Genomic DNA, 14,916 nt, shown 5'->3' on the forward strand with positions numbered 1-14,916 from the left:
ATCCACTGATAGGTTCTGTGAGCATTGAGATGGAGTGGGGAAAAATCCATTTAGGACGTGATTTGCTTGACACCCACCTGACCATCGTCCTGAGGAACCATGGCCTGTTGATGACAGAAGGCACAGCCTCATCCATGAGTGGGTGTGTTTTGATGAAGTTCAGGGTATCATCAGGAAACTCATTGGAGGTTGTGTATTTTTCTAAGGACGACGAGCCAGCACAGCAACCTGGCCTAAAAAGAAACAAAGCGAAGGAGCTTTTTTCATGCCTTCTGGCAAGTTCTTTGAACGAACTGCTTCCCTAAGCATCTGGCAGGAGGGAAAATATACCGTAGGCTGAGAAGAGGAAGTTGAACAATGCAGAATGCCACCAAACAAAATATGCTTAGCTTTTCTCCCAGCCGACTCCTCATTCCATAAAGAAGCTCCAGCCAGGGCATTTCAGCCTCAGCCGGGGGCAGCTTGGCTTCCGCCCAGAAGCACAAACAAAACCCATAAACAGTGACGGAGCTTAAAATAAGTGGCGAAGTATGTGCTTTGCACAGGTGCCAGAGTCTACTCTACCTGTCCACAAACCCTGCTAGAAGTCTCTCGAGGCATTTGCTGTGCAAAAGGAGAGAACGCAGCTAACTTTTGCACAAATGCAGAAAACAAAGGCGTTCAGAAAGCCACGAGCCAGTCCATATACCAGCAAGACTCACTGTAACCATCTCTTATTACCTGGGGGTCAGAGAACCGATGGGTTTCATTTTTATTGTTTTTGTTTTTCTTTGATTTGGGCAGGTATGAAAGGCCAATTACACTGAAGAGTCTCTCCACAAAGGTCATTTCTTTATTTCTGAACAATGACAGTGGAAATTCATTTCTACAAACAGTTCTATGGTTTCAGGAGTCAAGGGACAGTCTAGTAAGGTCAGCTCACGGCAACATCGACAACAATCCTGTGCACACCCCGGCCCTGCCTGCTGGTCCAGGAGAGTAAACTGGACCCTGCTAACACTGGCATGGTCTGGCCTCACATACACATCACTCTATGGCATGAAACAAGCCAGCTCCATGAAAGCCTCCTAATGTTGGTGAGAGGAATGAGGAAGCATGTGGAAGGATGGAGAGAAACATGTTACCACTATTAGAAAGTCAAAGTATGTACAAAAAAAAAAAAAAAAAAAGAAAGTCAAAGTATGTGTCATGGGGATAGCTGATGGACACATGTCTTTACACAGCAAGGGAGACATGTGCTGTAAGTACGCCCTGAACTCCATTCCTCAAGCTTAACCCCCTTCCCGCTATTCTAAAAAGTAGTTAACATTTCCAGGTAGTGACTTGTAAAGACCCTCTCTGAGGTTGCCATAGTGTGCTTTTTTGCACCTAGTCTGCTCTCCGTGAGTAGCAGAGTATATACACACAGCAGATAATTCAGATAATGAAGACGGATGAACCATAGAGGCTCCCCCCCACCCGCTGCCCACCCCGGATACAGTGGTTCACATTATCGAAGTCAGTTCAGTTAAACAAACTGGGCTGTTTTGTGTGGGGGACTGGGGGTTGGAGGAGGAGGTTGGAGACCAAAAAGTTAAGATATTGGGCTTCTTTGCAGAAGTCCACAAATGCAGTGGAGGAAGCTGGCCCCACAGGGAGGTTTCCATAGCACTTCAATGGCAAGGGCTCTAGTGGGAGTACACAGTGCATGCCACATGAGGAGGGCAGGCACAGGGACGGGGGTGGGGGGAGTTTCATTCTGTCCCACTGAAAGAGAATGAATTTGCTGGTTTAGTGTGAAGATTTCATGGAGGTCACACAGGACCAAGAGGTCTCTGCATTGTCCTGGGACAGCCGGTTTCCCATGAAAGCGATTCTGGGGCACATGTTGGTAGAAGGATGTGGACCCTGTCTGGATCCACAACAGACTAAAATTTGGTAGAGTAGAGAAAACTTGATGGTTCACTGTGCCCATTGGTCTCTACCTGCCCCCACCCTGGAGTCCTGGACCCAGCTCTGATCCATCCTGGTTACAGAATCCAGGGATCACCATTTATATTTCACATTTTATTAGGGTATAAGGACATGGGTCTCTGTATGAGGGACGGGGAAGCAGGGTGGAGCAGTGGAAATAATCTATTCAAGTCTCCAAACTTCCACAATACACATTCTCACTCTCCGGGCCTCTGTTTTCTCAACTAAACACCAGCAGGGCTGGACAAGATGCTTCCCATCTTCCTATGATTACGTTGGCCAAGCCCCTGGGATGGAGGTAAGTAGAAGACTAGAGTGTCATTGTTTTGAATAGAACTATAGGTAACTCTGAGTTTTGGTTAAGGGGATGAAGGCAAATGGCCTCATAGGGCTTTCTGTTGTTCCAGGATTTGTATCTCTGTGGCCCCGTGGAAGGTGCTGGTGTGCAGTTCTTTAATACGTTACCATCAGAGGACCAAGCTGCTCATTTCTCACGGTTCAGAATAGCCATATAAATATTTACACATACCTGGGCTTGGGCACTCGTTCATCAGGAACTGGTGTCCAAGTGGAATCTGGAGACTTCTGTTCTTTGAACCTCCCAGTGAAAACATTGGCAATGTCAAGCATGTCATAGGCACAGACCGCAGATCCAGGGATGCTAGGACATAACATTTCACAGTGTTACTGTCACAGAAGTTACTAGGTATGCAGCTTGGAAAACACACTCCAAAGCAACTTTCCTATTAGGGGCTTTGGAAACTTAAAGTTCACACCCTGATCTCTATAGATGTAAGGGATCCTAGTATATTCCAGTGAATGTTTCTCTGACTCACGTTTGCATCAGTGGTTTTATTTATTTATTTTTTAATTTAAATTATTTATTCATGAGACACAGAGAGAGGCAGAGATGCAGGCAAAGGGAGAAGCAGGCTCCTGGAGGGGAGCCCGATGTGGGACTTGATCCTGAGACTCCAGGATTACGCCCTGAGCCAAAGGCAGACACCCAACCACTGAGCCACCCAGGTGTCCCTACGTCAGTGGATTTAAAGAAAGGACTGCTTAATAGCAAAGTCATAGATAAAAAAACCTCTTCGTGTTTCTGTTGCCTTTGGAACCGCATTTGTTTATAATTAGTGGTTTAGAATGTTCATAAACTCCTTGAATTTTCAGTCACTAACCCAAAGATAAAATCTTTGGAAAACATTTTGCCATCTCTAATACTGGTGCACATTCGAAGTAAAAGTGTTCCTATATTGCTTCCTTGGATTTGGTTTCTCCAGCCGGGACTCTGGAAGTGAGAGTGCACGCATCGGGAAAAGCACGCTTGTTTTAGGTTCCTCACAGCCCATTTCAATTATTATATCCTATTTATTTGCATCAGACTAAACAACTTAAATCTCTAAAGTACCAACATTTTGTAAATAAAGTGCCCTATTAAGTGCTAAATAATAATAATAGTGGTAATCTCTGTAATTACATCCTTCTCTGGTACTCATGGAAGGACTTTGGGATTTTTATTTTCATCAGTGGAGAGAAAGCATGAATTATTCATTCATCTGGGTTCACTCTTAGAACCCATGTTTGTTTCTAAGTATGGTTGTTCTTTGATTTTGATCATATAAACTGCGGGCACTGTCTGGCCAAGAGTTTTCACCAGGCTTTGAGGTAGTGGGCCATTGCATGGGCAGGAGCATCCAGGGCAAGGAAGGGGCACTTTGCAGCATGTCAACATCGTCCAGGGCAGAGAGATGATTTAGTATTGATTTTGCAAACATTGAAAGGATATGGAAATCACTTCATAAGTGATGAGGGGAATTTTATGCCATCTTTAATTTCATAACACAGTTAGTGAAGTATTACTAATAAAGCAAGAATTAGGGAGAGGATTAGAAAGCTCGTTTAAAACAAGGTGGCGGGATGAATTTTCAAATATGTAGACTATGTATACATTGTGCAAGGAATTGAATAGATAAGACAGTGATCCCTGTTGGTTTTGGAATCTCAGAGCCTAGCAAAGACTCTCTTCACATCTCCCTTTCCTAAAAGTAACAGGTATGCATATTTGCTTTAAATATTATGACAAATAGGATAGATACTAAAGTATTTTATGAGGCACCTCATAATAACTAAAGTCACTGTAGAGTTTGATAATCTTCCCAAGGTCAGAATCACTTGTGAAATCCTTTCTTCTTCCTTCCTTCCTTTACTCCCTCCCACCTTCTGTTCATCTTTCCTTCATCCATCCTTTCTTCCCACCTTCTGTTCCTTCAGCATATATTTATGGAATCCCTAATCTCCAGCAGTAAATGCTCAATAAATAACATAGGCTCTCAGCTCAAGACACATGTATAGAGGATGAGGTGTTAAAGATGAAACCAGAGCCAGTAAAACCAGAGATGGACTCTAATTTATAGATGAAAATGGGTTATGTGCATTTTCATCATTTTCTGATTTTACTGAACAAATAAGATTCCTGAGACTGCCTCAGCATGTACTAATTGGGTGCTTCCTAGGGATCTCTTAAGAAAAGAGTATCTAGAATATTCAAGAAAAGATTATAATGTACAAGAATCTACTACTGTCTTGTAATTACAGAGCAACTCATCCTCAAACCACTTTCCCCAAAACAAACTAGAACTGTATCCTGAAATTCTTCTAGCCCTGCATTCCCATGTACCAAGACAGTATTCTTTTTAAACAATCCTAGATACTTGGGTTCCAAAGTATGAACAGTCACGGCCTGGATTTTTGTATCTTTTCTATTCTCAAGGCTGAAAATCCCTGCGGATGGTTAAAGCCCACTTAGATGGGACTGAATACTTCTTGTTGCAACATGGATTCATATTTTCACGTATCTTTAGTGGAGAGCTCTTGACTCCTGTCCTCCAGATAACTGAGGAACGTTAGTGCCTCCTTTGGCCGTGTTCTGTTTCAGACTCTCCCTGCATCTTAAGCATTTCTTTCTACGGGTATCTTCCACTCTCATCACGCAGGTGCCTGTCATCTAGATGCTCATGGGGTTTGTAAAAGTCTTGATAAAAAGTATAATCCAGACCCAAACAGTGTATGCCCAGAGGAAGAGAATATAGAACACCCAAAGTTCTCCCCAAGAATAAGAATGAAGTATATGTTTTTAGATTTCATGACCATGTCCAATTACACTGAGTTTAGGGAAGCTCAGTACTGGGGAATTTAATGCCTGCCTTCCTCTTATTTTTCAATCTCCACACATTTCTGCTGCTCCAGAAACGACTTTTAGTATGTCATTTGGTTACTCAGTCTTTGTTTAAATAAACACAAGCAGAGGAATGAACAGGCTGACACTCAGATTTCTAGGTTCAGCATTCAACAACTTCTACATCCTCATGCAGGCCCCCCCAGAGTCAGTGGTGGTAGGGGGGTCCTGGCTCCAGGCCCCTCCGGTGGGATGCACCGTGGACTTGCACCATCTGAACCCTACATTTCACCCTGTAGCCTCTAAATAAATGTTCAGTGCTTTTACTTCAAAAGTTGTAGATCCAGTCAAAGAAATAGTAAAAGACAAACAGAACGCCAGATGACCTTGACGAGGAAGGAGAAGCACTCTTGAGTTCTAACCGTGCCTCTTCCGTCTCCTGACTGGCTGGACCAGGTACTATAAATGAGTTTAGTTTTCTTAAGTATAAAAAGAGGGCAACAGTTTTCAATATTACTGGAGAGATTTAGAAATAACACACAAGACATGTTCACACGCCAGGTATATAAATAGCAGATATTGTTATAATTTATCTGATTACATCCCCCTAAAATCCTAATCTAATAATGCTTAAAACCGATTGTTAATTTGTTGATGAAATGGCAGTGTTAAGTGCTTTTTAGCCACAAATAGCTAGCAGCAGGTTTTTTTGCATTAGTTGTAAATCTTGCGTATTAGGAGAGAATCCCTTGGGCAAAGGAAGCTGGGAAGGCCCAGCGAGGTCAGCACAGCTAGGGCATGGTTACCTGTTATAAGGTGTGGAAAAGGTTGCCAGGACAACATCACGGCCATTGATGTGAATCACATCTGTGACCGCCTGGAGGATGTTGAAATAAAAATGAGAGTCTCCAGGAACTGAGCAGTTCAGGCGAGCCTTTAGGAAAGACGTCCACTGTTTTTCCAGGACTCTCTGAGACCCTCCCATGTCATTCTTACAAACCTGAGCCACTCTCGGGAAGACTACCTGCGGAAGAAAGACACACAGGGAAAATGAAATACGCTCACTTTGAGAGATCTTCGTAGAAACAGAAATACAACAACAAGGTGCTTCATTTAATCCCATGTTTCTAAAATTAGTAGCAAAAAAAAAAAAAAAAAGAGGCGGGGGTGGGGGGAGACTCATTGGAACAGCATGTTTTGAAAGATAAGGCTGTGGCATTTAATACAGAGCCATAAATCCTTCAGGGGATCAGCTCCCAGCCAGATAAACTCATTTCCATACAGACTGCTTAGCTTTTTATTTCCTCAAACAAAAGCACACTTTGTATGCGCCATCTCTGCCATCCTCACTGGCTGCCTCTGGGCCTGAATCTCATACTCTGAATTCTTCTAACCCTGCAAGCCACCCTGACAATGAATTTGTGCCCTCCAACTTTGTGACCTTGATCCACTCTGGTAAAAATAACTGAAGTGGACATCCCGTTAAGTGTGGTATCGCTTTTTGCAATAAAGACAATCAAGACTCTCAGTTTGCTCAAAGGTACTGCATATTTATGCTCCTTCCATGAAAAAAACTGAATTAAAAAGAGAGGAAAAAAACCAACAATGAGTATATCTGGAAACCACATCTCAAGATCCTTGAAACTCAGTATGAAATCAACCAAACAAACCTCTGTCATTACATTTTCAGTAGAAACATGTCAGAGGTTCCCTGGGGTCTAGGATTGTTCTGCAAAAGCTCACAGGGCTCTGAGGCAGCACAGTGCTCATGGCCACCAGTTTTTGGCAGAATCTTCTCAAAATGATGACCTTGTGGCTAGACTTATAGTTCTTCTGTCAAGGTCATTCATAACGACATTGCTCCAAGTGAAACGTCCACCCCTCTTACCTTTCCCATGGTGTTGTACTCCACTGCTATCTCCCTGAAGAAGAAGTAGATATAGTCTCCGTAATCCACTGCTTGGACAAAGTACGGTTCTGTGGGCAAACGGCACTTTAATTGGGGACACATCACAGAGTGAAAAGAACTTCAAATCAGTTGCAACCAGAGACATGATATTAATTAAAAGTGTAGGTCCATTAGACATGGGGTGGACACAAACCATTTCTAATGACCACACCTGCAAGTGCTGATGATTCCAGAAGGCGTTCGAGCCTATACAGTCTGTCTTTCAGAAGTGGTTGCAATGAACAATGAAGAATAAATGAATTTTCATGTATCTGTAATTTTATTTTCTCCAACAGAATGACCGTATTACAGAAAAGGTTTGGTATGCATCTCCCCCTTGTGAACCCTGACTCCTATGGGGTCGTGAATAGCTTTTTTCCTGCTCCCCCCCACTTCCAGTCCCCTCTTCCCCTCCATGAAAGAAATGTTCAGTTCTTGGCATGTCAGGCTCTGGAACGAGAGCTTCAGGCAGGGAAGATGAATGTAGTGTATTCTGCTGTAGTGGTATCGGTAGTTGTGTTAGGTCTCCAGAAACCCATGGGAAGTGAAAGGGGGGAGGTAAATAAATCAGTTGAGGCAAAAGATGCCATTTCCACCTTCCTGTCTGTCAGAAGCCATTACTAAAATGAAACTATAGTCTGGTCTGCCCAGACTCTTAATCTTCCTCAAGATACACATCTCCTTACCCCCCTCCCCTCTCTTAATTGTTTGTTCACCTTTCAACCACTTGGAATCATGCTTGACAGTCCGTAGGGTTGGGCTGTCTCCAAGACTCCGGTAAATGACCGCATCGATGGCAAGGAAGTCAGTCACTGTGGCTGAGTACAGTTTTCCATCTTAGAAGAAAAAAGAAAAGAGATGAACAGGGTGGGAGCAAGGCAAGGCAGTGGGCGTGGGGGAATAGAGACATCCCCCGGATTGCTTTCCTACTTCAGGCAAATGAGATAGGACAACTGGGAAAAATCCAAGAGTCACTGGGAAAATACTTGGCCCACATTCCTAACCATTTTAAATTAGGATCTTGAGAGATGAAACATTTTTCATTTTTAAATTGCATGGCAATTTCTAAGCAGCGGCAGCTCAGGGAACTGGGCAAATGAAAAATGCTGTTTGCTTCACTTGATTAGATGGACCTTGGCTGGAATTTCAAGGCCAAGGCCCTTTGCACACTGCTACTGCCACCACGCTGTGGCAAACTGGATTAGGTGAGAGCCCAGGGAAAGACAGGAACTGATTGTATCACCAGAAATTCTAAGTATGAGCACAAGTGATGGAGTCCTTAGCCTGGGCAGGTGAGGAGAGTCAGAGAAAGGGGTTTCATAGGCAAAACAAAACAAAACAAAAACAACTTGACTAAATTGCTGCTTTGATTGTGAGAATCACTTGCTTCTCTTCTCTTTCCATCAGTCATGAGAGCCACTGAGCTCTGTCAGTGTACTTAAAGAAGAAATAACTGCTTCAGTGTTTCAAAGTCATAAACTAAAAACACTCTGACACTCAAAATGCCAAAGCAAGGAGAAAAGGGAAAGGGGTGACACTGTTCAGTCTGGCCTTTGTTTGAGAATTCCTGCTGTTGGGGAGCTATTTAAGGCAAAAGAGAATGAAGAACATTGAAGATTAATCCCTAACACTTTGGGTGTTTTCTTCGATTGATAAACATCCTGCATACAAATAATCAAATAGGATCTTCTGGAAGAGTAAAATCTATGCAGTATGTGAAACAGAAACAGTAATTTTGTTCAAAATAAAAAATACTTCCTTGGTTCATTTTTAGTGGTTACATACCTCCATCGGTTGTATGTCAAATTGGCTTATGTACACTACAGTACTATTTCAGCCCATCCACTGGTGGGATAAGCATAATAATTTTTTAGAAAAGTTTATCCAAACATATCTATGAAAAGTTCTGGATGTATGCTTTTTGGGCTAAAAATAACTAAAACTTGCTGAGGTTCAAGTTAGAGCTGTCTTGATATCTGCATTATTCACAGCCATATATCAATAAAGGTTGACTGGTTAGATTCGAACTACAGATGGCAGACCTATCTATTGCTAAACACATATCTACAATCACAGCTTTTCTTAAAGAATCAATCTTTAGTAATATTGGGGGGTGATGCTGCTCGGCTAGTGGGGGGGCAGTGGGATGGTTCTGTGTGTGTGTGTGTGTGTGTGTGTGTGTTTTCCTCCCATCCACTTTCTATTATGCCTTTTGTTTTGTATATGACATTGGGTATCTCACCAGAACTTTCACTTAATAAAACAGAGCACTATTCTGCTACTCTTGCTAATATGACAAACATTTAGCTCCAACAAGGATCTTCTATTAATAAGGGCTGAGCTTTTGTAGGATTTCAAACAGTCCAATGAAAAACTCTCCAGTATCCCTGTAGGGGGAGGTGGAGAGGTATTCACAGTATTGTCTCACAGGGCTTGCTCTGAGAAGCTCCTGGAAGGTTGGTGGCCTGAGCTAATACTATGAGACTCTCTCTCCCGTTTGTACCTCAGGCTGCAACAGTCCTCTCTTTAGTTGACAGTAAACTTTTCCACTGTAGCCCACATCCTCCATGGTACCAGTGGGTTCAAGTGTCAGGACGGTGCTGTAGTAGAAGTTGTGCACTCAGGTCCTCTTAGCATTGGCTTTGCTCCTGCTCATGCTGACTGGCAGGTGTATAAGATTGTGTTTTACGATACTGTGCTCTAACTTTGGGGGCTGGGGAGAACCTGAGGAACCCTTCTTGGCTCAAGACATTTCTCCAATCTGGGACTGCAGATCCAGGCTCACAAATGCATGGCCCTGAGAACAAGGTTCAGAGAGCTAATCTTGTTTCATAATCAAAGCCCTAAAGTTCCTCATCAAGCTGGGATGTGCCAGTTTTTAGCTGTTGTGATAGAAATTATAGCTAACTGCTTTATTGCATGCTGTAACAATCACTATTATACCAACACTTCTCCCCACACCCACCTCCACACAGCTGGCAGTGAATTCCTAAATAAATTCCTAATTAAAACACACACACACACACACACACACACGAATCCCAATCTGAAGATGATGGCTTATTTGCCAGAAGAAGGAAGGGGGGGGATGAGGAGTACACATCAACCTAAACCTATCAGCTTCACCCCCCAGTATTATCTTTCCATTAGAGAGAAGCATGCACCCCAATCAGGTAAATGATGATTGAGATGTCTGCTAGAAACTCATAGGCATGTGGCCTCACTACGTAGAGATCTTCCTGCAGCTTTACTTTGTCTCCTCCCTTTCCTCATCTATATGTGGACAAGAGCACATGTAGCCTTAACTGGAGCTGGCAGGCACCCTGTGTCTATGAGAGTAGCCAGTCCCTCTTAGAGAGAGAACTGAAAGAGAGCAGAGAAGTGAAGAGGCCCTCTGTCCTAGATGACGGTACAGAGGAGTCTCTGAATCACACGACTCCTAAAGTCAATCCTACCTTGAACCATCAATCTACATGGGTGGTTCAAGGAAGAATCTTCTATTATTCGAACCCAACATGCCCTAAACGGACATGCCACGCATTCAGTGCGAAGCTGTATCCTCTTCTAAGGCACACAGGCACCAGTTCCGTGTGGCAGAGACTCCTTATATGAAGCAAGTGTACAATTTCCATGTGACTTTCAAATGGAAGAGGCATTCTTAATTACAGTATTCACCAGAGACTCGGAGTACAAGTGTGACTCTGAATCCTCCAGAGCAGATTCTCAGTAACGGGCATGAGAGAGCAAATGCAACGACGAGAAATCGGCTGGTTTACCTGCAAACAGTGCAACGTTGGCATGTTTGGCATCATAAGGGCATCTGGCCATTCCACTAAATTCATCCCCAAAAGGTTCCAGAGTATCCATCTAAATGAAACAATAGGACTTAATTAGGAACAATAACAACCAACAGTAGTCATAGCAACTAATACTTATAAAGCACTTAGTGTGTGAAGTAATTCATACGTGTAGTGCAGGTAATCCTCAAATACCCTCTGAGATACATCCATTGGTTTCAGACGGGGAAACTGAGCTTTGGAGAGAATAACTCCTTTGTCCGAGGCTCTATAGCTAGGAGAGTCTGAGATTCAGGCCTGTTTGCTTCACTCTTAACCATTATAGTAAATAGATTTGCCTATCCTTTTGGAATGGCCTAGAAATAAGCATCTTGTCTTTGGAAAAGGAAATTTTAAGGCAATCATTGGGAAGACTTCCTCCCTTCCTCTGCCACTGCCTCTGAATTAAATGTTGAGTCATGAGCTCTGTAGAGAAAGATCTCAGTCTTTGGCTTTGTTTTGCCTAAGGAACCTGCCTTTGTGGGTTAAATCCCAATAGTAGACACTGGAATTCTCCCTCTGGTTAGCTGGCAGGATAGTATGGCATCAGCAGAGGTGCAAAAACATTGAGGCAAGCAGAGCTTAGGTGGCCCTATTGCACCAACTTCAGAAACATGTCCTAGCCTCCCATCATGTAGATCGGAAGGAGAGGTTCAGAAGGTGAGGGGCTCACACAAGTCAAAGGCAGTCAGGAGTGGGGCTGCCATTTGACATCCATTTGTGTGCTCACCCCAGGCCTTGTTCCTGCATGCTGGAGGTTATAACTGGTCTGTCAGTGAGTTTTGTTTGGCCATCTTAGTATGGAAAGAAAGAAAGGGCGGGGCAGGGGTGGGGACAGGGAGGGAGAGAAAAGAAAAGAAAAACTGAGTTCTATTTTAACACAAGGAGATTGCAAATGAAACCTGGTTTCTTATTTCCGAGCAAGTGGAAAAGTCAATTCATGCCTTTTGTACCCAAGTGGCAGCAACCAACTAGAAGCTCAGTCATGGTCACCCTGTCATCTACTTCAAAGAAGCATGTGGACTCCAGCACCAAGGCCTCTTTATCCACAAGACGTATGTACGCCCTGCTTGTCTTTCTCCTGCAAGCTACCCACCTAGCTTCATGAGATTTGAGGGTGTGGAAGAGCCTTGCTGGTTGTTCAGCTGCGCACCAAATTCTATTTCCCTTTCCTCCACATCACACTAAACTACATTTCCCACCCTCCCTTGGAGTTAGGTACAATCACAGAATGAGCTCTGGCCAACAGCATGTGAGTGGAAGGCTGTGTGCCTTGTCTAGGTCTGGTCTCTAAAAACCTTCCAGTGTCCTTCACTCTTGCTCTCTTTCTATATTCTGCTCCACTAGATACGAAGGATCCAGTACAGAAGCCCAAGATCCGAGGAGATGGCAGCAATAGGAGCAGGATGACGCTTAGCCTTTTGCACGACCTGGTGGCACAGACCCTCCTCTGTCACTGCCCCCCCCCTCAAAGTTTCTGCCTTGTACCATGTGGTCGTCTTCCTTACACCAGGGCATCTCCTTAGCATTTACAGCTCAGTACCACAGAGTCCATAAAATTATCTACTCCAGGGCATTAATGTTTTTATAACTCTGTGGTTCGTTCTTCTTTTTGTTGCTCGGGGCTATCTTGTTTACATCTGGCAGTTGCCTGCTTTGACTACAGATACGAAACTGGAAGGAGGGGAGCCCAAGACGGCACTGGTGCAGAGGAAGGATCCGCTGAAAGGCCTTGAGCGCTGGAAGTCAGGGCGCCTTAAGTCAAGGTGTTTGGAGTCTGCTGGGTGGGAGGAGTGAGGTGCTTTTGGAGAGGCTGGCAGTGTTGTCCACTCGTTGTGCTTTTTGCCCTCAACCCCCAGGAACTGTTGCAGGAATATGCCAGGACTTCTGTCTTCGGTAACGGCTCTGAGATAGCTCCCATTGAAACCCATCCTATTTGTTCAAACTAGTTGAGAACCCCCAAAGCAGTATTTTTAGGGGAAAGATGTTCAGGTGGGACACCCTTTAAAAGTACTCTCTTCCCCTCAGCACATTTCTATGAAAGGTTCCCCCACCCACCCCCCAATAAGGGCATCTTGTTAAACTGTGACAGACTTTGTGGTCTCTGGATCTGGCAAGTACACAGTGATGCAGCGGAAATGCTTTTATCCCAAGCAGTGCATGCTGTAATCCTGGCAATGGGGAGACCATATACAATGGAGGATTTACATTATTAAATGTACCTACTTCTAAAACAGAAAAAAAAAAAAGCAGTAGCCATAGATATAGCAAGTCAAAGGCAAGAAGCAGTGAGGTATTAATGTTTCGGTTGGTGAGTTTGGAAAAGCCCAGAGACAAAACAATGCATGGTGAAATCCTCTTTCCATGAAGTTAGAACTAATCCTGGTGGTAGTCGCCCAATCTCAGACCTAATATCAGCCCCTGGAAATTAAATCACCATTGAGTACACATAATTACATTAAGAATCAGCCTGACTTTTTTTGCAGAAGTTTAGAGAACAGAGGAAGAAAGACCGTGGGGTGTGGTTTTAGATTTATTTATTTATAGTGGGTGGCATTCCAAATTCTTATTTGGGGCTATAATCTTCCTAATATATTCAGGCTGCTTCTGTTTTAAAACTGTATAAATCGGGGCATGGTGCAGAGGTGGAGACCTCCGAAAACGTATCACCCTCCTGCTTCAAGTTAGTATCATCACCTTGATGTTTCTGTGCTAAGAGACTTGGGTTTTGGGAGAGGGGGACTGGTCATTGTTTTGTTTTTCAACCTCTAGTCCTGATCTGTTCAGAAAAAGCGCTTGAGAGAGAGAGAGAGAGAGAGACTGTCCATTCTTCCTGCAGCCAAATACATTCTTGTTTCATATCATCAACAAAGTCCTGCTGCCCTGAGTCTGGAAAAACACTTTTCCGAGTGCTCCCTACTTTTCACAGGGCTGGACGAGAGACAGGAAGTGCGGGAGAGCATCCCGTGGGTTTCGGAGAGGCGCAGGCTCCCGAACAGGTCTCAGCAGATGTGGCCAGAACAAGAGAGAGGTGATTGTCTCGCCACAGGTCAGGCATCCCGGGGAATGGAACATGTGTGGGCAGAATGAGCTAGACCACTCCGGGTCTGTGTCTCACAGTGCCAAGAAAACCTGTCATTTGTCATAAAAGATAGTTTTCCAGCTAGGGAATTGGTTGGGAATTGTGAAAAGCATTAATCTTAATGAGTCCTAAACAATGACAAACGGGGATGGAATATTAAGTGGGAGAATTCAAGTCAAAACGTCAGCTGTATGCTGTCCCTTGGCCAGAGTAAATGTTTGCCTGTTACAGGCTGAATGGATCCTGCCAGTATCAAAAAGTTCGCCATTTTAGGACAGAATTTTTTACATTAATTTAGATTTTTGAAAAATACTGCACTGAAGATATCACTTACCTTGATATTGAACGGTTTTGGTGCCCCCTTACATTTTGTACCTGGGGCGAATGCCTCCCTTGCTCACCCCAATCCTGGCTCTGCTGGTCCCCATTTCCAAGTGTAAGATGGAAGAGGAGCGGAAGGGTCCGCAAGGCCCTCCCCTTGAGGTCTGTGCTAAGGCTGAGGGGCTTTTAAAACTGTTGGTGAGCCCTCTGGTTTGGGTATCAGCCCACCATTTCTTTTCTCATTCTTCACACCCGTCGGAGTTCACTTGATGCTGGTGAAACCCAAATGTGTCTTTCTCTCCACATCTGTCCCTTAATCAAGGCTCACCCATCCATCTGCTTGTTAGCTGTGTCTGTTCACATCCCTTGGGCATCGCCACTCGCAGGGCTGGGCGTCCTCATCATGGCCCAGAACCAAAGCCACACCTTCTCACTGCCTGCCCCAGCCAATCCCACTGCTCTTCTGCTTTTATTCCCTGTCCAAACTGGTGGCAGCTTCATCCATCCATCCACCTACCCAAGAGATAGCCGAGCAGTCATTCTTCTTTTCTTAAGATTTTTTTTTATTATTATTTATTCATGAGAGAGAGAGAGAGAC

At 44.0% G+C, this 14,916-nt stretch overlaps 1 protein-coding gene across 5 annotated transcripts in view; it reads right to left on the minus strand.

Moving 5' to 3' along the window:
• SEMA6A (semaphorin 6A) overlaps positions 1–14,916 on the minus strand; it is a 126,955-nt gene that overhangs the window by 35,766 nt on the left and 76,273 nt on the right. For all 5 annotated transcript variants that reach the window (XM_072840621.1, XM_072840617.1, XM_072840618.1 and 2 more), the window contains 6 exons: positions 10,856–10,946; positions 7,796–7,915; positions 7,020–7,108; positions 5,938–6,155; positions 2,483–2,614; positions 78–233 (listed from right to left, as the gene is read on the minus strand). In XM_072840621.1, coding sequence (XP_072696722.1) covers positions 78–233; positions 2,483–2,614; positions 5,938–6,155; positions 7,020–7,108; positions 7,796–7,915; positions 10,856–10,946 — 806 coding nt within the window. The remainder of the gene's footprint in view (positions 1–77; positions 234–2,482; positions 2,615–5,937; positions 6,156–7,019; positions 7,109–7,795; positions 7,916–10,855; positions 10,947–14,916) is intronic.

The sequence above is a fragment of the Canis lupus genome, chromosome 10, assembly GCF_048164855.1.
Source record: "Canis lupus baileyi chromosome 10, mCanLup2.hap1, whole genome shotgun sequence".
Taxonomy (NCBI): Eukaryota; Metazoa; Chordata; class Mammalia; order Carnivora; family Canidae; genus Canis; species Canis lupus.